The 27,238-nt window shown below is 49.4% G+C and overlaps 1 protein-coding gene and 1 non-coding gene across 3 annotated transcripts; both read left to right on the top strand.

Moving 5' to 3' along the window:
- Positions 1–171: 171 nt before the first annotated feature.
- LOC122377459 (period circadian protein-like) lies at positions 172–27,238 on the top strand. 2 transcript variants are annotated; one of them, XM_043357515.1, is made up of 26 exons: positions 172–486; positions 2,891–3,034; positions 5,272–5,346; positions 7,294–7,450; positions 7,975–8,044; positions 8,324–8,418; positions 9,584–9,782; positions 10,410–10,519; positions 10,974–11,079; positions 11,308–11,496; positions 11,905–12,059; positions 12,278–12,391; positions 12,871–12,996; positions 14,729–14,847; positions 15,830–15,933; positions 16,276–16,417; positions 16,664–16,778; positions 17,396–17,517; positions 18,200–18,324; positions 18,705–18,907; positions 19,168–19,250; positions 19,525–19,585; positions 20,075–20,182; positions 20,672–20,800; positions 20,962–21,093; positions 22,931–23,937. In XM_043357515.1, exons 2-26 carry the CDS (start codon positions 2,892–2,894, stop codon positions 23,057–23,059), a joined length of 3,111 nt encoding a protein of 1,036 aa, XP_043213450.1. In that variant the 5' UTR covers positions 172–486; position 2,891; the 3' UTR covers positions 23,060–23,937. The 2 variants fall into 2 exon arrangements, with proteins under 2 accessions (XP_043213450.1, XP_043213449.1); XM_043357514.1 differs by lacking the exon at positions 22,931–23,937 and adding an exon at positions 25,172–27,238 and having other exon boundaries at positions 194–486.
- Trnan-guu lies at positions 15,039–15,112 on the top strand. The gene has a single exon. It is a non-coding gene; the product is annotated as a tRNA-Asn (tRNA).

Raw genomic sequence — 27,238 nt, 5'->3', positions numbered from 1 at the left:
GTTTTGCGTTTTATTTTTTTTTTTCGTATCGCAAAGTTCAAAGGATGTTGGAGAAAAATATCATTTATTGTTTATTTTAAAGATTTGTTTAAATTGTGACAGCAACGCTACTCCCAATGAAAATGTAATGTGAATAAACTATTGGCAAACTAGAACGAACGTATCCTCAGAAATTCACATGTTTGATGTCCGTGTCAACGTGACCGCCTGCGAAACGTACATTTCGCTTGACCTGCGATTGGAGTTGCGCATTTGCTGGTTGTGCAGTAAACTTTCGGTTGAGTAGTTTGTGGAAGGAATACTGCTGTGCTAGTTCTGTGATGCAAGTAAACTATTGAGGCTGTTTTGTGTTGGAAGCCTCACAAGTTCCATAGCTGGGGTTCCGGTTCCAGTGTCAGTACTAAAATTTATTGGAAATGGCACTTTTGGCTCCTGGGTAGTGCATATTGATTATTTCATTTTCATTTTCGAGTTACACCATATCAGGTAAGTTTTCGGCTGGGGCTACATCCATGACTAAGGCATTATGTTGATGTGCATTCAGGTTCAGTGATGTTTTCATCGAAATGGATTGCACATCATTCATCAACATTGACATGGTGGAGCAGTGCATCACTTCATCAACACATTAGGTGCCAATGTTTATTTAAAACTAGGAATTGGAAGCAGCTGTAACTTGAAGGTTGGACTTCACTTAGCTATCTGGATGACGGTGAAAACAGGGCGCCTGGGCCCTGGGGCGATTTGATCAAGGCTCTTGAAATTCACTCGCATAAACCACATGACATCCAGCATGTAGAAGGTGTTTAGAGGGGGAGAAGTTCTTAATAGTCACTTGACTCAATATGCTCTCCGGCGCCCTGTTTTCACTGGCGTCCAGCTATTTTGCTGCTTTGAATTGTCAGTCACTGCAAGTTGCCAAGTGCATTGAATGGCAGGCAGATCAATGGATCATTCATCTCACTAAAGCAGCATTGTGGACTATGGTGATGCTGATTTTTTTTTTCTACACCGCCACCCATGAACAGCCAACAGGTGACCAGGAGTGCCCCCTCCCTCTATCCCAGCGACACACAGAACCTTACGTTAACACCAGAAAACTTAATATGACAAGTCGCGGCACTCCCTGCTAAGAGTAAGGAAAAAAACAAAAGAAGGCGAATATCAGAGGAGTAAGCATGCTGTTAATAGATGGTATAAAAGAAGCAAAGTAGTCACAACTGCAAACAGTTAGTGACTGCCCTCCTACATCCCTGAAACGCCCACTGATGCTCACTCACACAGGGGAATGTTAGTGGGAGGAAGACAACTGAGGGGGATACAGTCATACATACATAGTGGATAGTTGTAGGTAACATCTCTGGTCAAATTCAGGCAGGGTCATTTACTGAGCCTTTGTAGGGCCGTCCAACTAAGCAAGGCTTGTTGTCAGACGGCCCACAGAGGCCAGTTCCGAAGTGGCTGGTGTAGAAATTAGGACAGGTAAGGCAATAAAGCAATAAAGGCAACATAACGAGACTGGCAGGCGATATCAAAAGACACAAAAAAAGCAAAAAAAAAAAAAACGCTGATGAAATCATGCTGATGATTATACAGAAGGAAAATAGTGGACTGATTCCTACCAATGCATGCAATAATCATTGAACTTGTCAAAATGTGCCTAGCTCTAAAATATTGGTATTGATAAGGACAAGGTAGGTAGGTAGATGAGTTGCTGATGAGTGTTCCATTCACAAGACGAGGCAAGACACAACTAGAAGACAAAAAGACATTGTTGTTAGGCATGGCAAAGGATTTCACAAAGTACCTACCTATTGCACACTTGACTGCTTCAGAAAAGCAACAGTTAAAAAGGAAATATGTAGAGTTCAGGAAAAAATAAATTGAAATAACAGATGCTTATACCATTTTGAAGAACAGAACAAACTATTAATGATTCTGTGTCAAAGAAAGGTGTAATTCATTGTATAGCTGTTCCCTGCAGCTAGATAGTTTCTGGTGTAGTTGCATATGTTGTTGCTCTTGAGCCTGCTTTGCATTTTTATAAGCACAATGGTACACCAACTGTGTGCATATTGATCAATCAACCCATGATTCCATGCATTCATTCAGAGATATTTGTTTGTTTTGGTTTCCAATTAAGTTACCTGGATATTAGGGCAACTTCAGGTTACAGTGAAGTTATTACAAACTAACAAATATTGTTCTGACAGCAATTTCTGGTGGCATTAATGAGTAAGACCAAATGTTTTTAAAATTTCATGAAAATCTACTCATTTAAAAGAAATGGATGACAGCAAGTGGTACCTTGCATTTGGCATTGTTATGTTATTTGTATTACCTCAGATCATAGATGTGTTCAGCTTTCTCCTCTTTAGTAATACTTCTGTTGCCACAAATCTTGTCAAACTGCTTTTCAAAGATAATTAAGCTGTATGCTTAAAACCCATGGCAAAAAGTATAAATTAAAGGAATATTGTAAGCCGAACAATAACATGTCATTTTTATGACCCATACTCTCAGTTTTAACCACCTATTATGTTTTATCTATGGTGACCTTGTGACGCAAGTCTATTATTTGCTCAGCAACCCATTTGATATCATTTGCTGGGTTCCAGTTCTCTTTTGGGGGCATTGTGATGTCGTGAAGCCTGTGTGGCCGTCGTCTCGCCAATACACGTGACACTTCGGCTGTTAGTGGGGTCAATGAGTGACATATCAGATAGTGGTGTCATATGTCACCCTGGCCGTCAGTGACGTGAGTGACACGTCCGACGGTGACGTTCGTTACATGTGGGCGTCCGCCAACGTACCGTGACGTGACACCCGTCAGTCACGGTAAATATGAGTAATTCCCGAACGTTCGTGACCCGTGGCCGCCGCTCCTCAGGATGTGTGACGCGCCAGGAGCCGTGGAGAAGCCGCCAACGTGCGCGGAGCAGACCAGCACGAGTACCGACAAGGATAGCTCAGAGGCGGGTGCCGAGTCCAACCGCGACTCCGGCTATGGGCCCTCCACCGGCACGCAGAGAAGGTAACGATGCGTCGCGGGACAATAGGGGAAGGACGGTCCGCTAATGACATTTCGGGCCAGGCGTTGGGAAATGTTGATGCCTGATGGGGAATGTTCCGCTTGGTGGGTTCACTTATCATTTGTAGAGTGCAGACCGAACGATAAAAACTAGCTGCCGGAGCTCATTTGTTGACTGTTCCTGGCCTTTTTGGGTACCGATCTTGCACGTTTTTTTCGCAACTCTTCTGTGTTTTACGTAGTTCTCTCGCCTTTCGCCAACTGGCTTTAACCCGCGCCCTGGTGGGGGGGGGGGCTATTTTTTGCCCCCCCCCCCTCCAGACTTTTCAATATATCTCCAGAACCGCTGCGCCGATCGTCACCAAACTTTCAGTACCCTCCCGGACATCAATTTTACACGTTGTGGCCAAAATTTTTTCCAAAGGCTATGATAGGTTGGCCGGAAATGACGTCAGAGTGACGTCATGTTCTGCCGTTTTCGACCCAAAAAAGGGTTTCGCGGTAAGAGCTGTCAGGCCTATAGCTTTGCAAATACAGAAAAATGATATAGACATAAAAGCTGTAGAATTGACAGGGCTACAAAACTGCTATCTCGGATTTTTGAAATTTTTGGATTTTAACCCTCAAAAATAAAAAAATAGGTTTTTTCAATATAATAGCCGAAAAATCCAAAAAGTTTTTTGAATTTCGCAAAAACCGGAATATATGTGATAGTCTTTACGGCCTTCTATCCACATACCAAATTTGAGATTGATACCTCTTTTTTTGGCGAAGTTATAGCGAAAAAAACTGTTCAAAATTGATGACGTCAAATTTTCAAACTCAATTTTTAGCAATTCTAGACCCCGTAGCGCAAAACAAAGACCACCATTAGACTCCCCGTGATGAGCTGCATCGAATCAATACCCATGTTATGCAAAACTATCAACTTTAAAATTTGACCTTTTTTTACCTGACCTTGACCTGACCTTCACCAGAAAGTGACCTAAGCCGTACCTGATAGTCTTATAACCAACACCATTGAGTTGGAAATGAAAAATTGGCCATAAAACATGCATTGCACAACCTTAGTACCTAAAGTTGGGTTCATGTGACCTGACCTGTGACCCTTGGTGACCTGACCTGTGACCTGACCTGGTATTGTCAGTGACCTCTAATAGCAACATATGTACTAGGCAACTTCTGATTCTTGGCATTCGCTGATTCTCGACAAAATGCGTTTTCCTCGGTGTTATAGCGCATTCCCTTAGACGACCCGTTAACGGTGAAACATTTTATATTTGACCTGACCTGTGACGTCATCGGTGACCCAGAGGTGAATGAAATTTGGTTTCCTTCGACAGCCTTTCGAACGCCGTTTGAATTTTGCGGATCCGTCCAGTAGTTTCGGAGATACGAGGGGGGGGGGGGGGGCAAAAAATAGCCTCCCCCCACCAGGTCGCGTTATAAACAGACCCCACCAGGGCGCGGGTTAACTAGCGACGCAAGCTAAACGACAAGCTTTTTTCAGCCTTCAGCCTTTTACCACATGTTTTCATGTGGGCAACCAGTTACTAGGACATGGGCATTGGGAGTTACTAGCTTCTCTCCGAAATTCTGCAAGGTGATCATTCAATCGGCTACCAGGTTTTTTCGCAAACTTTAAACATTTGCACTTATGACTACCATAGTCCTGATGGTAATGATAATTGATAATGATCTTTATCGACTAATGATCTGATCTTGACTAACGATGCATTTTTTATTAGTAACGAAATTGATTTGTGACGGCATTCCGCATCACAAAGATCATTAGTGATCGGTACCGTTTTTCACGATAACTTTTTATCAGTTAAAGCTAATTGTTTTTCAATTCAAGGTGCACCAATGTACAGTATAAGCGTTGGGAGCGATAGTAGGACATAGAATCTCATTGTTTTAATGAAGTAATTAGTTCTGACCCGACATTGACCATTTAATTTCTAAAGCAACAGTTTTTTTATTCAACGCGATTTGATTAGACGAACGCAGGGTACCAGCGCATACTAATGCGAATGTGTCCGTGACAATCTTGCAATAAGTCATCGGCTTGCAATCTCTTCCGATTTGATGCAGCCTGGTGACGGTGATCTATGGACATAGAGGCTAGATCACGTACTGTTACCATCGTTCTACCTGTGTATTGCAGTAGTACCTACCCACAGCTCACAGCAGTGCTCTGTTCCATTTTAACACCGTCGTCCCCCATCTGTGTTTTACAGCAGTACCAACAGTTCGTTTAGCCGCGGCTGTTTCTCTGGCGAGGAGAGTCATCGCTCCAGTGGCAGTGAGACCAGGTAAGTTCCCAACAAAAAAACCATGCTACTGAACACAGTAAACACGATAAGGTAGTTTTCCATCTGGCATATGCTCGCAGTATACTCGTCATACACATATTTCAATGATACGGCGGAATCACGCCATATTCGTCTGACACGTGCTGGTGTAAATAAGACGAAGCTTCTGCGTTTCTACGTCATAAGCGCACACGACGTAAATGCATCGATGTTGAGCAATTTTAATGGAAAGTCATTCTGATATGCCTCCGACTTGCGTCATCCGTTTTGCGTATGCACGCATCTCATCGAAATCCACCTAAAGGACGTTGCTTTTCAATGTCAGTGACATATTTTCCGTGAGCATGATATGGTAGAGGATACGTGCGTGCAGTGTCTCGTTGAACCTATATACCGGGTGCGAAGAGGTCCCGTTTTCGAGATCATTGCTGCCTTCTCATGTGGTGAGGCCAAACATCAAGCGCATACCTTTAACATTTGTGCCCCAGTTAATTTGAACTGCTCACTGATCAAACGATCGCTCAGTACGAACATTGGAAGTTATTTCACAGTCGCGGCTTGATTCTATGAGCCTAATTTGTAGCGTTTGTTCTGTATGGTTTTGCAAGTGATACGCCAATTGATGAATGGTTGCTCACGAATAGATAAGAACAAATACGTGGAATGCAATATGTAATGTATGCCCATATACAATGTATGCCCAGATACCTATGTCATATAATATGTGCCCAGGTATGTAATGTATGCCCAGATAACTAGGTACGTCCTACATGCGCACAGAATGATTCCTCAAAACTGTGTGTCAGTTGCCATATTATCTTCTTTCTCGTCCTGTTTCACACTGTCACGTTTAGGAAGTATCTCAGTTATCCACAGTTATAGGTGCAATTTCGCGTCCCGTTCGGGCAATACAGATCATGTTTACGATAAGATGAGATGCTCAAGAATTTCTTCGTAAGGTAGTTTATCATCTCGGAATCCTACCCACTGAAGTTTTAATAGAATTTATTAGATAATAAAAATATTTCTTTACGTAGGCATTGCCAATGATTATGTGTAATTGCTACTCCCGGGCTGCTCGCTCCTGGCCACTCGAATTTCAGTCGATGAGATTAATATCTACGCCTCTGCGTCGCATAATGTTACAGTTAATGTTAAGCATATCAATGTACAAAGGCTGTATAGGTGATATTCTACCCTGGTAAAGTTCCAGTTAACCGTAGAGTGTTAATGTTATATCCGTTCGTACGGCGAATTGCGTCATTCATACAGAACTAATATAGAACTTGGTATCCCGACAGCCGACAGGATACCAAGCTCGTCAGTTCACCTCTTACGTAACACACTAAGCTGTCAGGTTCGTTGAGGCCGTTTATTACAGCGCTCCATTTTCGATGGAAAATTCTGGAGCTCGTGAAAATGGTACCATGGCAATGCTAGACTTACACGGGTGCCAAGAAAACGTGCACGTAACGTGTTTGTCGGATATTGGTAATTACATTAATTGCTCGTGCCAGATATTTATTATACTAGCGAAGCTATATGAAGCCTAAGGAATGCCGATATACCTAAAGACACATGATTTTGTGAATTTCGAACCTGGACACAGCGCTTCGAGTTCAAAAACTGTTTGCTTAGCCGTTTTATCACGTGCGAGCTGTATTCCCATGCGCAGTGTCACGCATCCATTGCCGACACAGGTCAACCAAGAGTCCAAGACATTGTGAATGTATTATTGGCGTCATTAAATCACTGCTTTTCTTCAAATTTATACCGGGATGGTTTGGACCCCGGCAGGGGACACCCGGTTATGATTTTTCCTGCACGGGATGTGTAGATGGTCCTGTATACGCGTAGGTATACAATTCCATTCATTTCTGTTTTCAACCCGTCCCCCGTTATCCCGGCGTCGGTCTGACGCCGCTCCTGTGTCTGTCCGTCCTGCAGCAGCGGCCGGCTGGCGCTGGCCCCGGGCGCGGCTCCCAGCGCCCCGACCGGCCACCCGGCGCCCGCGGGCACCAAGGCGGCCAGGCAGCTGAGCGGAGCGGCCGCCGACTCGGGCCTCACGCCCTCAGAGGATAAGAGCGTTGAAGACTCTTTCCAGGTGAGCTGGCGAAGAGCGTGTCTGGACGGCCGCTTCGCGAGCAAGTGTTGGGTGATTGGTGAGCGCTTGTTGTGACTTCAAACTTGCCGGAGTTTTGTGAACACAATTATAATGCAGTTAGCATAGGCTTGGAAGCGCCAGTGTTGCTACATATAACGTATCTAAAAGGAGACCAGGGAGGCAACGATGCACTTAGCACCTCCATATGTTGAATGTAATCTGCACCAATTTCCATAAATTACCGTCTGTTCGTTAATGTAAGCATTAAACATCCTGCTCGGTACATTCAGTCTATTAATGCATTTAAAACCATATTTGATAACTCCCTTCTTGTTGTCATGTGGTAAATGTTTTCGGTCGATTTAATGTTCCCATTCAGAGTCTGAAGTGTCTGCTCCAATGTTTACCGACGTGATCTCACTCTCACGAGCTGAGGTACGTTTCCCTGGGCGGTCGGTAGTGTCTGTTGACCTATATCCGGAACGGGGTAGACCGATGACCTCGTCTGCAATGTCTGTTGCCAGGCGGCGCTGCAGAAGGGAGCCTACCAACATGTCATGTCCTACGTGCGGAAAATCCTGGAGTGGGAAAAAGGTGCGTGACGTGACGGCACTGCAATACGATGATAATGTGAAGCTGAAGACATGTTTTATGTAATCCTGAACTTTTGATCAGTATTGATAATGATACTATTATTGATTTATTATATTTCCATCGGACATCGGACCGCTCTAGTTACAGCCCCAAGTTGTCGGCCGTCAACATTTTTAGCGAACGCCAATGCTAGTTAGAAATGGACTTCCTGCAACCAAGCTTCGCCTCTATTTGTTTTTTTTTTTAACAAAAGTTTATTCTTTTTGTGTCTATGTGCAGCGCGTGTGGGCGAGGTGAGCTCCTCGGTACCGGCCTCCTCTGCGGAGAAGGAGGACAGCGCCGGAGCGTCGGCCGAGGACAGCGAACCGCCAGCGGTGAGCGCATTCTGACAGGGTCATGATTTTTAATTTGCCTACCTGGATACGTTTTGTAGGCATAATGGTCTAGGATATTGTATGATATAGTTATTAGAAGTGTAATTGGTATTTTCTAACGCTTTTAGATCTCAATAATGACCGAGAAAGCGCTACAATCATGCATTTTTACGCTAAAAATTCATGTTCGAAACAAAACGGCCCATAAGAAATTAACCCTCGCATGTGTGCGGCGTTTGCCAGCTTCTAATGTGTAGGGGGGGGGGGGTCGGTTGGACCCCCCCCTTGCCGTTTGGCCCCTGATCGAGCTAGAGCTTCGCGGAAAAAACGAGCGTGTTGCCCGTGACGAGAGGAAGCCGATGATACCCAATTTTAAGGTCCTAGGTCATTGGTTGACCTTCCAGGTCAGGTCAATGACCCAAAGTCGGGAAAATCGGGACCTGTTAGAAAGTCGTAAAGTGTGGCTGCTAAGGGGTTTTTCGGGGTGTTGATCACGAATATCATGTTAGTTTTGATCACAGATGATGTCTTGAAGCATTTAGACCAGGTCGGGTCAGGTCAGGTCAGGTCAACCAGTAGGCGTCGTGACGGGTATTCGTAGTACGTGTCAACCGCCTCTGACAGCTTCGTAACATGTTACGAAGTCACCAAAACTACTTCGTAAATGTTCAAATGGTTGCTAAATTCGAATTCAGCTCCAAAAACTAGCCTAGAAACATGTAAAACTCGAAAAAGTGACCCGAGGTCACCCGAGGTCACCAAAGGTCAATGACCTGACCTGACCTTCAGGTGACCTTGACACACACGGGAGTAACATCGAATCACATGTTTGAACGTTTGAAACCACGAAAAGCTTGCAAACACGCGGCTAGTGCGAGCCGACATACGCGAAATCGCGATTCCGGCCAAACATGGTCTCGGAAAAGAGGTCACAGGTCAAAGGTCATCTGGGTCAGGGTCATGAAATTTTCAGGGTAGGTGTAAAATTGATCAATGCGAGGGTACTGAAAGTTTCGTCGCGATCGGCCGCTTTTTACGCGAGTTATTTGCGAAAAACCATGGGGGGGGGGGTCCATCCGACCCCCCCCCCTACACATGCGAGGGTTAAATTACAGCTGCTCGTTTCAGCGCTGTTGACCCCCCCCCCCCCCCCGCCCGCCCGCAGCGTCTGGAGGTGCTGGTCAGCCTGCGCAAGGGCACTGTGGTGCGCACCTCCGGCAGCATGGCCGAGCTGCTGGGCTACCCGCCAGACATGTGGGTGGGTCGCAGCTTCATCGACTACATCTACCCGCGGGACCGTGCCTCCTTCACCAATACCATTAACGACATGGGAGTCGACGTGGATGGCCTCATCAGCAACAAAGGTGGGCGCCACCGCTGGTAGAGTGTTGTGGGTGTGCAGCTGAGGGGGTGATGACTACCCTTTCTGGTTAGCATTACACACTGTAACGCTACGACCAGGACCTGGTACTATCATCAGGGGTAGGCACTGCTGGTCAGTAGCATCGCTTTTCTGTTCTGTGGTACAGTGCCTTCATATTCGATACGGCTCCTCCATGACGGCAATGCTTCCCGTAGTACCGCTTCCCCGTATCAACACTTAATGGTACGGCTACCCCGTGTGGATGGATGAGCTACCGCCAGTCTTCGTGCTATGTTCAGTGCAGGAGGACCTGTTTATTAGGCCAGAGAGGTCCCAACGAGCCCATTTCCTAGTACACACCCTGCACTCGCCTTTGCAGAACACATGAGATATGTGCGCTGCTGTGGGGTTATATCAACAGATTTTCCGGCTCTGGTCATGACGTCATGTAATGTCAACAGTCGCCGCTGTTCAGACTGCGACCTCGTGAGGATGGTCCCATGGTGACACAACTGTACCCTTCATGAACCGACCGACGCCAGAGGCCCTGGCACGTGCGGGGTAAACGTGACTGAGGAATGCCGAGCCGCGGCCACTCCCTGTTGACCGCTGGACTGTGTGTCGACAGACGGTTCCACTAGCTCCAGTCAGCTGTTCTGCCGGCTGCGCCACCACCGAGGACTCAAGTCGGTCGGGTTCAATGTGGTCAGCCACTCGCACATCTACCGGCCCTTTCAGGTGGGTCACGGAACACGGATCACGGGTCGCGGGTCACGGTCACATTTACTGACCGTTCCAGGTGGGTCATGGTCCAGGTATCCCTACCGGCGGTCTCACGAGTCACGATGACAGTTACCCACCGTTCTAGGTGTCTTTTTTACGTTTGCTGAAAAAAGTAAATGATAGTGTCAAAATTGTGTCTTCTGGAGCTGAAGCGATGCTGGGTGCGAGGGCACTGCAAGCAGCGCTCAATCGTTAGTGGGTGTGGTTTAATGCTTCTAGTCAAGTGTATATTCTGGTTTAATGTGTTTCATTTGGAGAGCCATGAGCAGCTGAATGCCGTTGACATTCATTTCGGACTTCGGACGGTCCCAATGTATATCTGCGCAGCTGCTAGTGAGTCCAATACGTAGCGTCTGGGCTGGCCTCTCCCTGTGCTGACCCTGCCCGGTGTTTGTGTCTGCGCGCGCAGCTGCGGATCCTGTTCCACGACCTGAAGCTGGACCAGCTCAGCGGCGAGGGTCCGTGCATCCTGGTGGTGGCTGACGTGCTCCAGCCGGCCTACAAGTCCACGCCAGGTCAGTGTCGCATCCGGCAGTACAACCACCGCTACTGCTTCTATGCAGTGTTATTCCAGCTAATTCTATTTTACCTACTTTTTCTGTTCGGTGTACTAAGTTGACAGCACATTGAAACAGATGCGAGCTGCAAAGGAAATTCGAAATTGGAAATCGTGTATGTCCCTTGACTGGCTCGCTCCCATGGTGATCCATCTAACCGCTAGCCCCCACTCTCTTCACTTCCAGAGGGCGTCCACCCGGGTTTCCGTAACCTGCACTTTTCGATGCGCCACACGGCCCAGTGCCGCGTCGACCAGTACGACTCTCAGGGTATCACGCTCCTAGGCTTCCTACCGCAAGACGTGGTTGGGCGTAGCATGGTCGATCTCTTCCATCCGGAGGACCTGCCCGCCATCAAAGACGTCTACAGGAAAGGTGAGGGTCGGACGGACATCGGACTGACACTGTATTAGGTAGAGTAACTGTTCTCGACTCGCTGACTGTACTGCAGTATTCGCAGGCCAGTGTTCATTGGTCGCTCTGGCGTGTGAGCTGGAACGGCTGGCATGAGTTAGGTGGTTAGGTAACTTATGGTTTTCAGAGGTATAATTGCCGTCCGTTTTATTTTTGGAGTTACCTCCGCAGTTACCGAACGCTCTTTCTAAACTTTTGCTCCCTCGAATCAGATCTCCTGGTAGTTTTTACCGCCTTGCCTTAGCTAACCTCGTCTTCCTCTAGTGACACAAGTGAATGGTTCGCCTTAACCTGACCCCTCCCATCTCCCCTCAGTGACCCATGACAATGTTACACCCTCCCATCTGACCTCTCCCCTCCCTCCGGCAGTGACCCAGCGTACGGGCACGCCGTTCCGTAGTCGCCCGTACCGCCTGCGGGCCCATAACGGCTGCTACGTCGGAATGGAAACCGACTGGAGCTGCTTCGTCAACCCGTGGTCCAACCGCATCGAGGCAGTCATCTGCAAACACAGAGTCATCAAGGTAGGTGGGAGGTAGTGCTGTGAGGTCGGAAACCGGCAGTTACGCCATTAAATAATGTTTCTTCGTCGTATTTGACTGAAAGCGGGGGCGGCGGACGAAGTTTGTCGATCAACTTTACCGGTGAACTTTTCCACTGAATTTTCCGCTGTGGGAGCTGATTCCCTTATGACATGTTACGGTTCCTCTGATGCCTTCAGCATGTCCTGCCCCTTCCTCAGGCGCCGAGCAACCTCAACATCTTTGACGAAGATGAGGAGGATGGAGCCGACTGTGCCGACAAGCTGATGCTCCGAAACAGTCACCGGGTTGATATCGAGAACATTCTCTCCAAGGTAATTTTGTGCATGGCCACGGGCGCTGCTCAATGGATCAAGGGCAGTCTGCGCTGGCTCAGGGTATTTATGTACCCATCGCTGTCACGTCACAATAGTTATTTTGGTTACGGCCGAATCGAGAAGCGTTTGTTTTGTATCTCCCCTGTTGTTTAATATCGTCTCTTGACAAGGGCGCTCAGTTTTTTTTTCACGGTCTGTATCATCATACGTCCGCTTGATGATGGGACCTGTGAGATGTTGATTTGTGGCGGTTGTCCGTTCGTGACTAGTCGCTTTTTTTACCGTTGTCCGTTTTATGGCGTGTCCGTTTGTGACTGATACGTTATGTGAGGGTCATAACGTAAACTTTGCGTTTTGCAAAGGTTTCTCATGTTGTAACGGTTGTCCGTTCTGCAACTGTTGTCCGTTTTGTGTCTGGTTACCGGCTTATGGCTTGCGATCGTTTAGTGACTGGCATTTCTTTCTCCTCACGACAGGCGCTGCCGGCGGCCGACAGCAAGGCGTCGTACCTAACGCAGCGCCGCCGCCGACTGGTGGCCCTGATGGAGAGTCTCATCAGCGACCTGGAGGAAACGGTGGATCAGCCGGCTACGCCAGACCAGGTGAGGGAGGGTAGAGAGCTGACTGAGACAGAAAGGAGGAAACGGTCGATGAGCCGGATACACCTGATCAGGTAAAGGAGGGAGAAAGAAGGAGCGGGGAGGAGACAGCCGACCAGCCGGCCACACCCGATCATGTGGGGGGGGGGGAAGAGAGCAGACGGCTGCTTGAGGTACGGGATGGGCCGGGAAAGAAAAGAGTTATAGTGCACCAGGAGGGGAGACTGCGCGTCAGACGGCTCTGGCTGGAAGGTTTGTAACGGCTGTGTTTCAGTGTGCTCACTTGTTGGTGTTGTTGCTAATATTAAAATCGTTCGGCGTAGGCGGTTCTTCCATTCAGCGTTCCCAGTCTGTGAGGGAAAGGATATAAATTTTATCGATTACAGGCGGTCATGGCTCCGATATCATGTCGCGACGTTTATTTCTAACACAGAAGTCGATAAATAGCTCAGAAACCACTTATTCTATGTCCTATTTCCATGTTGCATAGTATTGCATATCTCTTGAATAGATCGCCAGAAACGTAGAGAACGTTCTGGTAGGTAGATCTTTGGAATTTACGCGTGAGCCCCGCTATCAACGGGCTATGGCGTCACACCCGCCGCCGGCCAATCATATGCCACAGATGATGTGACGTCACACCTCCCGCCGGCCAGCCACCGGCTGCAATCAAGGCCGGGGGGCGTTTGGTAACACTTAAGTACTATAGTCGTAACACTTAAGTACTAGGCGTCCTGATAAGGTCATATCAGAGAGCTAACCCGGGAGGAAGTCTCAATGTTCCGTCGGCTCTCGCATCGTACTATGCGTATGTGCGCTCAACCCTAGAGTACTGCAGTGTGATTTGGAACGGAGCCGCTGCTGCGCACACAGATAGGGTCATGCGGATCGAGCACAAGTTTTTGATGTGGCTCAACGCACACTGCCGCGTCAAATCTCCCTCTTTGTCTTACGTGGACTTACTTAAACATTTCAAGCTGACATCTGTATCTGCGAGAAGATCACAACATGATATCATGTTCATCCGGAATGTGTACAGGGGTAGAATATCGTCCACACTACTTCTGCAGTCCTTTTCTCTGAGTGTGTCTTGCCGCACAACCAGACAGCAGATGTGCACATTATTGAATGTCCCGTTTGCAAGGGTGAACGCTGTAAAGAATGGACTGTTCATGAGACTGCCCAGGCAGATGAACAGCTTCTTTGCAAGCGTCCCCACCGCAGATATGTTCAATGACAGCTGCTACGTATTTCGCAGTAAGGTGAAACAATACGCTGCCTCACTTTAGTAACTGGCGCTGTATGTATTGCTAGTTTATTTTTAATTTGTTCATGTTTTTATTTTTATTTTTATTTATTTTTATTTTTATTTTTATTTTTTATTTTTTATGTATTTCATGCATTGTCATCTCATTTTATGTCTTGTAAATGTCAAATGTGTTCTTTTATAACTGTTTTAAATATTGACTTCGTCACTCAATGGGTTATCCCGTCGGCGATCTTTTGAAATAAATAAAAAAAAAATATAAAAGGTTAACTAATGTCAGTTGCGATTTTTAGTTGCCTGCTGCCGTCAACTGTTGACTAGCCTGCATCTGACGGTTAAAGGCTGCTGTAATAGGTTGGGAGGTGGTGATGCGTTTGTATCGTAGTTTGGCGACGTTCTGTGCATTGTGCGGTGGCTGGCCTATGCTCGTTTCGGCGCCCCTGAAAGAGACTGCGTGTCTGCCGACAGGACCACACGTCCGTGCCCGGTGACGTGTCGCCGCACACGTCCGAGCGCGGCTCGCCTGCACCCATCTCAGTCAGCGTGCCCAACTACGTCCAGCTCAACTACAAGGAGACCATCAACAGGTGGGTGAGACAGGTCGCAGGATTAGGGCGGGGTTTGGTGCGCTGAGGGAAATTAACGCTAATGGCAAAGCTGGTTATTTTGTCCTGGGTTATGTAAAGAGGTTGAAATTCGAGTAACTTCTGGAGGAGTCAGAGGCACGCCGCAGGGGCCATAAAGTTCGCCTGGTCTTCTACACGCTGACTGCCCAGTTGCCTCCGTGGCGCAATTGGTTAGCGCGTTCGGCTGTTAACCGAAAGGTTGGTGGTTCGAGCCCACCCGGGGGCGACACGTTTTCGCTCTTGTAAGGGACCCGCAACGCTTTGCGCGATAACCCTAGGGCTGTTCACGACGTCGGTTTATGTGGTTTACATAAACTGCCCTCGCGGCACGATCCCGGCTGTGACGTCACACGGCGTTTACGTTTACGAAACACAAGTGTTTACTTAAACAGTGACAACTAATAAGCAGTTGAGACGATACTGTAAAAGGTGCAAAGAAAAGATAATCTGATGGAAATATGTCCATTATCATGACATATTGCAAGAATAAGGACAGTTTTCATCACAAAATACCCATGACGCTAGACGCTGGTTAGCAGAGAACGATGCTCAAAATAGGTCTTAATTACAATGAAATAATAAAACCTACCATTCCAGTCCTCTGCAACCCGTACAGAGTTATTTTGAAACTCATTTACCCACCTACCAGCCCCTGAACTGTCCGAATTTAATTTTCCTTACGCACAACTCGCCTCACGAGTTTGCCGCACATCGCCATCATTGTCACATAAACGCGTTTACGCGCCATGTTGATGCTCTGAGGCATCAACCGCATAAACGGTTTACGGCGGAGGTCTGACGTCATTGACGAGCTGTGACGTCAGGATCGGGTCGACGCTGATTGGTCCTTCAAAAAATAAACATGTTTACGGTTTATTAAACGGGATAAACCGACGTCGTGAACAGCCCTCCTGTTTCAAACACCATCTCGTCTCTCCCTCAGATTTTTCGAATCTCATCCGAAAACAGCGATTGGCTCCTCGGACGAGTCTGACTCGAGAAATGACAGCATCGGCGTGGCTGGCCCGTCTTCAGGTAGACGCACCGGTAAGTGCTCTCTGCCCACTGCCCGGCCAGCGCCGGTAGACTTTCGCCTGCCCCTCGTCCGATATATGATGCGACCAGGCTCTACAGCTGACCTTCTGACTGCGTCTTTCTTAGCTTGTCTGTTTTGGTGACAACTGTCTGACTGTCTCCAGTCTCGGCAACTGTCTATGCCTTGTATATCCTTATACCCTGCCAGTCTCGACAACCGCGTCTACGTTTCCGACTGTTCTCAGTCTTGGCGACTGTTTGTTTGCTATTGTTTCCATTCTTGGGTAATGTCTGACTGACTTTTTGACTGTCTCCGACTTCCAAATCTGGCTAACAGCATCCTCCCCTCTCCAGCGGCGGTGGCCTCAGCGAGTCTGGACTCGCCGCAGCCGGGCCCCAGCGGGGTGTCGGCACCGACCGGTGGGTCGCGTCACTCGCCGCCGCCGCCGCTCACCAGCTATCACCACCAGCCGCTGACACAGGCCGTGCTCGACAGGTCAGTGATCCTAGCTGCCCTGTTCAGCTGACCTCTGACCCTGACCTCGGCCCTGCGGGAATGTCTGTAATCAGGCGGCTTCTATCCGCGTGTGATACGTTGGAATTGCCGTTTGTCTATCTGTCTGTCTATGTTCATCTCTATGCGTCTGTTTCCACTGCCCGTCTTGTCCATCAATCTGTCACTTGATTTTTGTTTGTTTATTTTCCTGTTTGTCACTAACATCCGCCATATTTTGTTCGTCAGACACAATGCTGATATGGAGAAGAACATGCGCCAGTCTCTGGGACCGAAGAAGCACATTTGTCACAGCAGCAAGTGTAAGATGATCAAACACAACAGCTGCAGCGAACCCAAGAAGGTAAGATCACTGACTATCCTGAATCTGGGCCCTTGCTTTGTGGCTTGGCAATGGGTGTCGATGATTCGAAGTTTCCCCTGGATCTTGTAATTTATTGTGGCAGCAATGAGGGATAATCTGATCGTATGGGCGCAATAGTATAACATATTCTTACGACTGTACCTTCATAGCTGTCACAGCACCAGCTTAGTGAAACGAGAACTTTTACATCGATCAATAGTGTCTGGGGTAGATAATGGATAAGCCACTGGTTGTTTCGCCGTTGGTCTCCCCTCCCTCCGCGTCACGCTAGGTACTCAGACGTTCCGTACCAGCCAACGGCAGCACCCGGTGCTACCAAGTTGGTAATCCTGTGCTCCTTCCGTGCTCTGCCCTGCTCCGGCAGCCTTGTTTTTTCACCTGAGTAGCCCCTGTGCTCCTCCCGACGTGCTCCGCCCTGCCCAGCAGCCCTGTTATTTCACCTGAGTAACCCCTGTGTTCCTCCCGTGCTCTGGCCTGCTCCGACAGCCCAGTTAGTACACCCGAGTAACCCCTGTGCTCCTCCCGTGCTGCGCCCTTCCCCAGCAGCCCTGTTAGTACACGTGAGTAACCCCTGTGCTCCTTCCGTGCTCCGCCAGGGCCTGGACGAGTTCGAACAGGAGCGTCGGCACGCGATGCTCAACACGGCCGGCTGGCCGGCGCCCAGTGTGTTCTGGCCGCCGTTCTCCGCCTGCCTGACCGGACCCGGAGCGCTGGCTGGGTACGTGCGATATGGTCACCTGTGGGGTTTGGCACGACAAGCAACTCATGGGTGCGGGGTGGTGTTCGAGGCTGACTACTGAAAAAGAGAGAGGTCCATTAGGCCAAATTTTGTTATCCGTGTGAAACACTCTGTCGATGATAAAAGAAGAAAGCAGCCACCCAAGGCCAACCCACGTCTAAACAACTGATTGTTCTAGTCGAAAACAACATTGTTTTGTTGTTTTCGACTATTACCTACTACTCGGATGGGCTACATAATTTAAGTGTGCAGCTCCGCATCCGCTTTCATATACGATGTTTCCATGGTCTCATTGCCCCAGAAATTTGTCTGAATATGTTCAGTGTTCACCCCTGATACGTGATCAGTAGTTAATGGCCGTTTTAGATGACGCAGCCCCGCCGTTTGCCCCTCTCGGCGGCGCACCTAGCCGTCTGACCATGTCTCAATGTCTCCCCCACCCTCAGAGTCGGAGCGGCCGGTGTACCTAAACCAGTGGGTGGGCGCCGTGTGACCGTGTCTATATATCTGCTCTCCACCCACAGAGTCGGAGCGGCCGGTGTGAGCCAGTGGGTGGGCGCCGTCTGATCGTATCTCTGTATCCTCCCACAGTGTCGGAGCGGCCGGTGTGAGCCAGTGGGTGTTTGCCGTCTGACCATGTCTCTATACTCCCCACCCACAGAGTCGGAGCAGCCGGTGTAAGCCAGTGGGTGGGCGCCGCCGGACCGGCTGGCGCGCTCCGGCCGCACGGCGTGGCCGTGTTTCAGCCGGTGGAGCCGCCGCCCGTGCCGCCCCAGCCGCATCACGGTGAGGGAGTGAGGGGGATCCAGGGGTGAGTAGGTGTAATGATTGGTGGCCAAGTCGGGGTGGCGGGATGCAGTGCGGGGTGACTCAGGGGTAGTGGGATTGCGGTACGGGCTGATCCAGGGGTGGTGGAGTATTGTCCAGGGTTGACAGGGCATGGCTGTCGGTCAGTCTGCTGTAGTGTAATGATTCTGCTGTGTGAATGAGTCTCAGACAGGGCTTTATATATATAATTGTGAGTATATTCTGCAGTGTTACTGGTCTCGACTGTTAGTGACTGGGCACTGGGCTTTTACTGTGTCTGTATGCTACTGCACCTCTTTGACAATTCTTTCCTTATCTATAATTACAGTGTCTCTGAATTCGATGTTTTTGTACTGCAGTTCTGCTGGGCCCGCTGTGCCAGCCGCCTCAGCTGATGGGCGGCCTGATGGCAGCCTTTTCCACCGCTCCTCCCCCGGCCGCCGCCGCCGCCGCCGCCGCCGCCTCCCGGAAGCGTCCCGTGTCGCTGTCCCTGTCGGTGTCGGCGCGGGGAGGTCTGTCGTCGGGAGAGCAGAGCGGAGACTGCACCACCACCACGTCTGAGGTAGGACGCGCCGTGCGAACTGAACCGCAAATCGGTGATTTGAGTCTATTTTAATGAATATTCTGACGTTTTCTAGTGTCTCCCTCGACTAGACGTTCCTCGTTGCCCCTGCTGCCGACTTCTGAATACGTCTAACGCTGTAACGTTAAACAACCCATAATCTCAGTAACACGTGCCCTGACGACTCCTAGTGAAACAACCACTGACCTGACCCTTCCCCGTTGTCATGGCCGCTGACCCGGCCTGCCCCGCTGTTACAGAGTCTCCGTAAGATGAACCTGGACAGCGACGAGGATCTATCGAAAGAGAAGCGCGGCAGTGACCTCACGTTCAGCGACTCCAGGTCAGTGCTAGCGTCGGCGACCTCAGAATCATTTCGATAACCAGATCTGGTGCGCCTCTCCCGCTGGAGCTTATATTTCTTGTCTTTGAACTTGCCGTTGGGTGTGCGAATGCGCTCTGTTCATTCTTAATGCCCAGCCATAATCACGCTGTGCCTTAATAATGTATTGACTGTTGAATATCCTGTCGTGTGTAACTTTCCGTACATTGTCCCTTACACCTACTACCGTGTACCTCGGTGCGATGTCTGACCGCGTCCCCTTCCCTCCCTGCAGTCTGTCCTCGGCTCTGAGGGATGTGGATGGTGTCGGGGACGGATCCAACTTCGGCTGGCCGGTGAGTTTACGCACTGCCGCATGATGGGCGCAAAATGATCTGGACTGTCAGCGCCCTATTCCTCAAATTACAAATAAGTCTGCATTCTGCTGCAGTTTTGGGTGATATGTAGTGCTGCGCTCTATGTGAAGTATCTGGCTCCCTAGAAGAGGCTCCAGATTGCCTTTGGCAGGGAACGAATTTCACTGCTGAGAAGCAACATTTTATATGTTAAGTACTTGCCGTCAAATTATTTTCTACACATGCTGGTGGCGATATGTTACACGTAATAGAGAATGTGCCTATTGAAAGAATTGTTGGATATTCTCAGCCGTTGTACACTTCGCGTGACATAAATGAACCTCAGTTTCATTGTAATTGTTGATTGGATCGAATGAAATTATTCCAGAATCACGCATAATCGATCTGTGGAGTGCGTGAAGCGTGGTAGACTCACGTGACGGATATCACCGTAACGTGACCTAACGCATATTACCGTTTCTTTCACAGAGTTACAACCCGCGTCACGCCGCCGCTGTCCGTGACGAGGACCAGCCAGCGGGCTACGGGCCGTCGTCCTCGCAGATGGAGGAACCCAAACAAAAGCCGGTTCTCATGGTAGGTTGGTCCTCTGTGCGCTCGCCGCTACCCCTGGCGAGTGGCAGTCAGGTCAGCTGGGGCGCAGGATCGGTAGCGTTCACAAAACATGTGTACTTACACAGCTGAAAGCATTGTGAAACGGTATTTCGGGATTGTGTTTACGTTGTCTTACACTTTTTGTTTTAGAGGGGAGCCATCCTCTTTAGCGTGCATCACCCATCGTGGTAGTTTGGCCGTCAGTCAGAGCCTGTCATCTGTAACACTGTGTCTGTGTGTTTGTACACAGGACCCGCCGTGGCTGGTGGCCGCCAGTCAGACCTGTCACCAGTAACACTGTGTCTGTGTGTCTGTTTGTACGTACACAGGACCCGCCGTGGCTGGTGGCCGTCAGTCAGACCTGTCACCAGTAACACTGTGTCTGTGTGTTTGTACACAGGACCCGCCGTGGCTGGTGGCCGTCAGTCAGACCTGTCACCAGTAACACTGTGTCTGTGTGTTTGTACACAGGACCCGCCGTGGCTGGTGGCCGTCAGTCAGACCTGCGAGCTCACCAAACAGTACCAGCTGGAGCCGCGCAACCTTCAGGAGGTGCTCGAGCAGGACAGACTCGCCCTGACTCAGATGACTCAGCCCGCGGTGAGTTCTCGAGCAGGACCGGCTCGTTCTGATTCAGATGACTCAGCGGGCTGTGAGCGCGGCTGGGAGTCGTCCGGCACGGTTTGGTGTAGTTACCCATGAGACACAGCCTGTCAGTCACCAGTGTCATCTTATAAACGCCCCCCCCCCCCCCTCCGCAGACCCTGACGGAGCAGCTCAGTCAGCTGTACCAGGACCTACAGACAGTCGGCGCGCCGTCCGTGCTGAACCTGGAGGAACGCGACCCGACCAGCGGATCCTCGGACGAGTCGAGCGCCATCCTCGGAAAAAGGGTCAGTGGCAGGCGGAGGGCGGCGTGGGGCGGGGCGTGGGGTGCCTACCACGCGCACAGTGCAGGGATGCTTCTGCGGAGTGGGGGGGGGGGGTGATTGGCCGCTCACCTGGGGTGCTGTCTTATCAAGTGGTGTGCTTTGATATCTAAGTCGTTCCGGTAACGTCTGGTAATGAAACCGGCGTTAATTACTTTGGTCAGTGCCGCCAAATTTTATTCACGCCGCTTGATAAGATGCGCACCGGATAAGTAACGATCCACTTGATCGGTGCTTGGATCGACACTGGAGTTACTGAGCGTGGCCAACGAAGCCACGACGCTCAGTCAGTGTGGACCTTCCGTGTGGATTTCCGCTTAACATTTGGCTTTTGCTTCATGCTTTTTAGCAAGACTTAGTCAAGGAATTTGCTACAATCAAAAAGCTATCAATCACAAAAAGTGAGCAGTTCGAATCACCCTCGGCTGCCCAGTGTAAATGAAACAGTGACGATCTACTGGTTGAGCTTTGTTGTTTGCTTTGCTTTGAGTTTAAGTGATTTTTGCTGCTAAAATGATTTTGATTCTTGTCGGTAAATGCTTCAAAATTCTCACTTTTGTGTTTTTTGGACTTATCTGATTTTTTAACGCCCTGTAACACTTCAGTTGTTCCTGTCTTCCTTGAATCTTTCTTGACCTTTGAAAAGGCAGCACTTTAACGTGACAAAGTGGAACAAAGAAAGAAAAAGTGTCGAGTCAGGATTCAGGGGGCTGTGGCGAGCAAATCTTTCAGATATCCTGAAAATATCGCAAGTTGCACACGAGTTGTATGCAAGTCACTAAAATAATTGTGGTGGAGTGTGTGGGTTTGAAAATTAGACTCTTTCTTTTCTTTTTCTTTTTGCTCATTTTCGCGACAAGATTCTTGTTTACCGACAGCCGAATTTCACGTGGCGCGATTCAGTTTGGTTACGTTAGCGACTCAGTACTATCATGATGACCAAAGGTTTTAATGAGTATATCGTGAGCTTTTTTTCTAGTTTAACTCATATGTAGTTGAGACCAATTAAATTCAGTCATTCGTCTTTTTAATGAGCTGCCTCTTTACGTTGATCCTTCATTATGCTTCTGAGTATCAGACTCACTCTTAATTTAATTGGAGGAAAAAGTTTTTTTTTTCAGGACGTCTGTGCGCCCGTCGCGAACTTTGATAGGAAACCTTCGGGACCGTACTTCGGACCTTTATGCAATTATTGCTTTATTTTGAGCACTTTAACTCATGTTTCTTTGCGCCCGAATAGCTGGCAATATGTTCCTCGTACTTATGTCGTCTCGCCACGAGGGTCACATAAACAGGCTACTGGTAACTAAATGCGTCTCATCAGGATGTATCTAGTTGTGTACATTTATACGGATGCACTCCGCATGAGCACTCCTAGCACAACACTGCCCAGTGCCCACCAATCGCACATATCACTTTTATCGGCCAATGACGCGGAGCCGACAGTGTTTCGCCACGCTATAGTCGTCTTTTTATAATCAATTTCTAGGAATTCTGAAATACTTAGGCTTGTGGAATAATCATTAAATGTGCTTTTTACTACACATCAATCATTTCCTTGATGTGGTAATGTCAATGTGCGCTGTTTTAAACTGTGATTGAACATAATGCCGCTATACATAATGTGTATGATGTGTGTGTGCTATGGTGCGCTGGTGTGACGCCTCGCTGCATGCCGGGGCGGTCAGTGTCTCTCCTGTTGGTGTGTCGCCCGCCGGTGACCTGGCGGCGGGCCGGGCCGCGCCGTCGGCCCGCCCAGCTCCGGCACGTGCCACTCACGGCCATTCTGTCGCTCCGACAGCCGTTTGCGCTGGCGCGGCCCGTGGTGGCGCCCAAACAGTGCCGAAAGCGGCGCGCCGAGAGGCGTCAGCGCGCCGCCTACATCCGGCGACAGCGCGCGCGGCTGCGGCTGCCGCACCAGGTGCACTGACAGCGACCGAGGCGCGCCGCCGGCCGGCCGCGCCGCGCACAGACCGACCACGGCCCACGGGGGGCAGAGGAACAGGACTCGGCGGCACCCGCACTGGACGGACGGACAACCACGGACGGCTGGACGACCTCGGACGCACAGCCGCGGACTCGCTAGGACGACCAGCCGCTCATATTGCGAGTAGGCGACGGATGGGCGCCGAGAGAAGAGACGCCCAGACGCTGCGATGACTTGGTGTCTGACGGGTTGGCGGTCACGGCGCCGCTGCAGAGCTTAGCCTTGCTGTCCTCCCTCCGTAATGGGGAGTGATGAAAACCGCTGGCTGGTGGCGACACTCTCACAGTTTCAGTTTTTAGAGTATACCCAGCTTATAAGTTTCAGATGCTTATAGATTTATGCGACTTTTACTGCAGCCGAACTGTAGTTTCAACCTCTCAGGAGAAGAGTTTTTTTACGGAAAAGTCATACATTTTTTCATGCGATGTGGAGAACTCTGCCCACGCAAGTCACGATTGGAGTGATATTGTTTTTCAGTAGCAGATGTCAGCCTTTGACCCCTGGTGGGTGGATGGGCAGATGCTGGCTCCATGAGTATAGACCCCCGGGTGGCCGGTCCACCCCTGCGGGACCGCTGTCAGCAGTCGGCACTGTGTGTCGATTTGACGAACCGTCGGTCCGAACTGTGTCCCTTGTCAGCATTCTTTCGGTGAACGTTTGCTGTCGCTGCGCCCGTTTTACCTCGCAGAACATCATGAAGGTAAATGCATTAGATGTTATTTAAATACCCTTGATTCAATGACATTTCACCTCCCGGAAAGGTTTCGATGTATTGCCTTTCGTACGCTGCTTTTGATGTGACAATAAATGTGAGCATGATATTTGTTCTGTACATACTTTGAGTGCTTGTAATTATTGCGATGATTTATCAACGACCTTGGAAGGTGTCCGTATTTGGAAGGATGTCTCACAACACCAATAATAGACCCATAAGCGAACAACGCGGACGTGGTTAGTTGGCTGGGAAACCAGTATGGCCTGCGCTACGGACTCAGTTCCTTACCTGCTGGTAAGTTTAGTAGGTATGTTATAACAGGTAACTAGCATGGTTCGTACGGTTGTCGGCTTATAATAGTTGCATAATCTTTTTGTGGTGTGGGGTTTTCGCTAATTTTAGACTGGCTCTATCGCTTCTATTGGTTCTGTCACCAGATATCACGGTGTAACAAAATGAGTCGAAATGATAAGTCTGTGAAGTGTTTTTGTTACGGTCTCATGGATCGTAAAGTAATTACGCTTTTCCCTCTAGTCTTTGTGACGAAACCCTTCAAAGATACCTCAATAGCACGAGCGCAAGTAAAAGATCATCTTCAAATTATAGATACTTGAAAAAACAACACTGACCTGACCTACGCATGTATAAAGCTTCTGGTCGTGGCCAGTGTTACCAAAGTTCTTCACAATAGAACGATTCAAAAGCACGTATGTCAAACTATGTTGGTATTTTGTGTATTCGCCAGCTGGGCCATATTCGATCTCCCAAATCTATGAAACGCTCGTTTTGGATGTACAACTCTTGATCATAGAGTTGCTCAATTTCCAAATTGAATGTGTGTTACGACCCTCACTAGAGTGTGTGGCTCAACTTTGAGTGATAGAGTGTGCGGCTCATCTGAAAGTGAGTGAGTGCGGCTCAACTGGGAGTGATTGTGCGACTCAGTTCAGGGTGCGCACTACAGCCCAGAGCGAGTGTGCGGCTCTTCTCTGAGTGAATGAGTGAGTGAGTGAGTGTGCGGCTCAACTCGAAGTGAGTGAGTGTGCGACTCGCAACTCGGAGTGAGTGCGTGTGCTACTCAACTCAGAGTGAGTAAACATGAGGATCAACTCGGAGTGGGTGAGTGCGTGTGCGACTCATAACTCGTATTGAGGGTGTGTGCGCTGTGCCGCCGAGTGAAGCGGTGCAATCTGCACACTCAGGGTGAGTTTGCGGCTCACAACTCGAAGTGAGTGAGTGTGCGGCTCACATTTCGGAGTGAGTGAGCGTGCTGCTCAACTCGGAGTGACCGAGTGTGCGGCTCATAACTCGGAGTGAGTGAGTGTGCGCTGTGCCGCCAGGTGAAGCGATGCCGGCGGGTGCACGAGTACGACCGACTGACGATTGTGTTCGAGGAGGACTCGCCGATCCCGCCGCCCACGCTGCCGGCCATCCGCCACTGCGAGATCGTGCCGCCCGTCACCAGCTAAGCGGGCTGGCAGAGCAACAGCTGCGGGGGCTCTAGCCGAGGGGGCTCTCACCAGATGAATGGGATGTCAGGTCAACAGCTGAGCAGGCTCTGTCACAGCCGAGGGGGCTCAGTCACCAGCTAAGGGGGCTCTATCACCTACAGAGGGTTCTTAAATCACCAGCTGAGGGCTCTCAGGACGTGACCAGCTGAGGGGAAGGGGAAGGGGAAGGACTACGATGGACCCAGAGTGTGCCCAAATCAGTTACCGACTGAGAGGTATACAGTGGAACCAAACCGGCGTCCGGCCGCCAGTTTAGCGGCCACACAGCTGATTCAGACTAATCCGAGACAGGCCGAGATGTGCCGAATGGGGTTCAGAGAGGGCTAAATTGGGCCGCCCGTACGGGGTTCAAGTCGGCCCCTGAAGGGAGGCATCGGACGTGTGAGAGTCTAGGCCGATCTAGGTGTGCCGGACTGGATTTAGCTTATAGTGAAGTTTGGGACAGGCCAGCTCAGGTGGGCCCACATCGGGCTCAGGCCGAGTGGACATAGACGGAATAACTGTCAATTTGTGGTGGAGTGAATCCAGACGAGATCGAAGTGGACTGGGGTGACGGGCATCCATCTGATAAAACAGGCGACAAAATTGTTCTGAAATACCGATTGACCGGTATCCAACAGCTAGGATCTTCGAAGGATCTCGGGTGCCTTTCCTCTTACCTATTGACCTTGAGCCTTACGGCTTACGGGATGTATAAAAAAAACAGAATTTTCGACTTTTCTGGTGGCTTTGGCAGAATTCAGCATAGCTCAAGCGTATAAATCACGCTAGGGAAATTGCCTTACTCAGGGATAGTGAAGATCATACGTTCTCTGATAGGAATGTACTTAGATTTCGATATCGATCGAATAGCTGTCGATTTCGTAGAGGCTTTTAGCTGGTATTTCCTGATATTATATCTGAATTATTTACACAAATATGAAATATATAATACCTGCTTCCTAGGCATGGAATATTGGCAATTTATTTACTTTTTTTTATTTATTAGTGTAGTGACAGTGAAGGCTTTTTTAGGTCACGGCTTGGGTCTGGCACTAGATAGGATTGTGACCATTGGTAGTTGGTACCGGCTGAGGCCGAAATGGGCCGGTAATGGGCGAACTGGGTCCCACACGTCCAAAGTGATCGAGCTTATTGGCTTACGACATTCGGCTGTTAGAGGTATGGTCTGATGTATGGTGGGAATAGTTCTATCTATTATCGGAGACCATCCGGCCTAGTCAGCTCAACCGCCGAGTGTATGTGTCCTTTCAGTCTCGGGAACGGTTTGTGATCGCGTATCATAGTCCGGCTTCCATAACGGTCGAAAGTCGAAAATGCGTCGTGCATATGTATGGAGCTTTTTCCGTGATAGCTCGAAGAGGAAAGAGTTTGGTTTTTACGTTCTTCAAATATGTAAAATTAGTACTTATAGATCTTTTTGGTGCAAGTGTTCACATGATATGCGTTGGTGTGCTATATGTTAACTCCGCAAACGGATATAGGTGGAGATTCGATGTTGTTTCTTTCGTTTTTTGTCCAAAACGTTGTCTTCCCTGCCTTTAGTCTGACTGGGACAGCCTATGCTTCTGCTCTGTGTACCGGACTGCTGGGTCCATGTTCCTCGGTGTTGGTGCGATGTTGCACCTCTGGTGTGACCGTCTCGTCCCTGCGCGCTCCCTTCCACGGCAGTGTCCGCGCCGGGTCTCAGTGTTACCGTGTTCGGGTGTCGATGCGCCCGCCGGCAGGCCTCGAAGGTCCTAATGACGTTAGGACAGGACGGGTCGGGTCGGCCGTCCCGGGCCGATGTTGCCGCGAGCGTGGTGTGTTGGTGGCTGCACTCCATATCCTAATGTCTGCACCAGCCAGTCAACGTGTGTGTGTGTGTGTGTGTCGAATACAGAACGTCCGGGAACA

This window comes from Amphibalanus amphitrite, unplaced genomic scaffold (genome assembly GCF_019059575.1).
Source record: "Amphibalanus amphitrite isolate SeventyFive unplaced genomic scaffold, NRLGWU_Aamphi_draft 000044F_arrow, whole genome shotgun sequence".
In the NCBI taxonomy this organism is placed as follows: domain Eukaryota; kingdom Metazoa; phylum Arthropoda; class Thecostraca; order Balanomorpha; family Balanidae; genus Amphibalanus; species Amphibalanus amphitrite.
Note: the sequence above shows the minus strand (reverse complement) of the source record. Positions and strands in the feature narration are given on the sequence as shown.

What these genes read in the sequence shown, in the direction of transcription:
- LOC122377459 (XM_043357514.1), top strand. Translation starts at nt 2,892, where the DNA reads ATGTGTGACGCGCCAGGAGCCGTGGAGAAGCCGCCAACGTGCGCGGAG. An exon ending in GATCCAACTTCGGCTGGCCG is followed by an intron (nt 19,586 to 20,074) that starts GTGAGTTTACGC and finishes TTTCTTTCACAG; the next exon opens with AGTTACAACCCGCGTCACGC. An exon ending in AACAAAAGCCGGTTCTCATG is followed by an intron (nt 20,183 to 20,671) that starts GTAGGTTGGTCC and finishes GTTTGTACACAG; the next exon opens with GACCCGCCGTGGCTGGTGGC.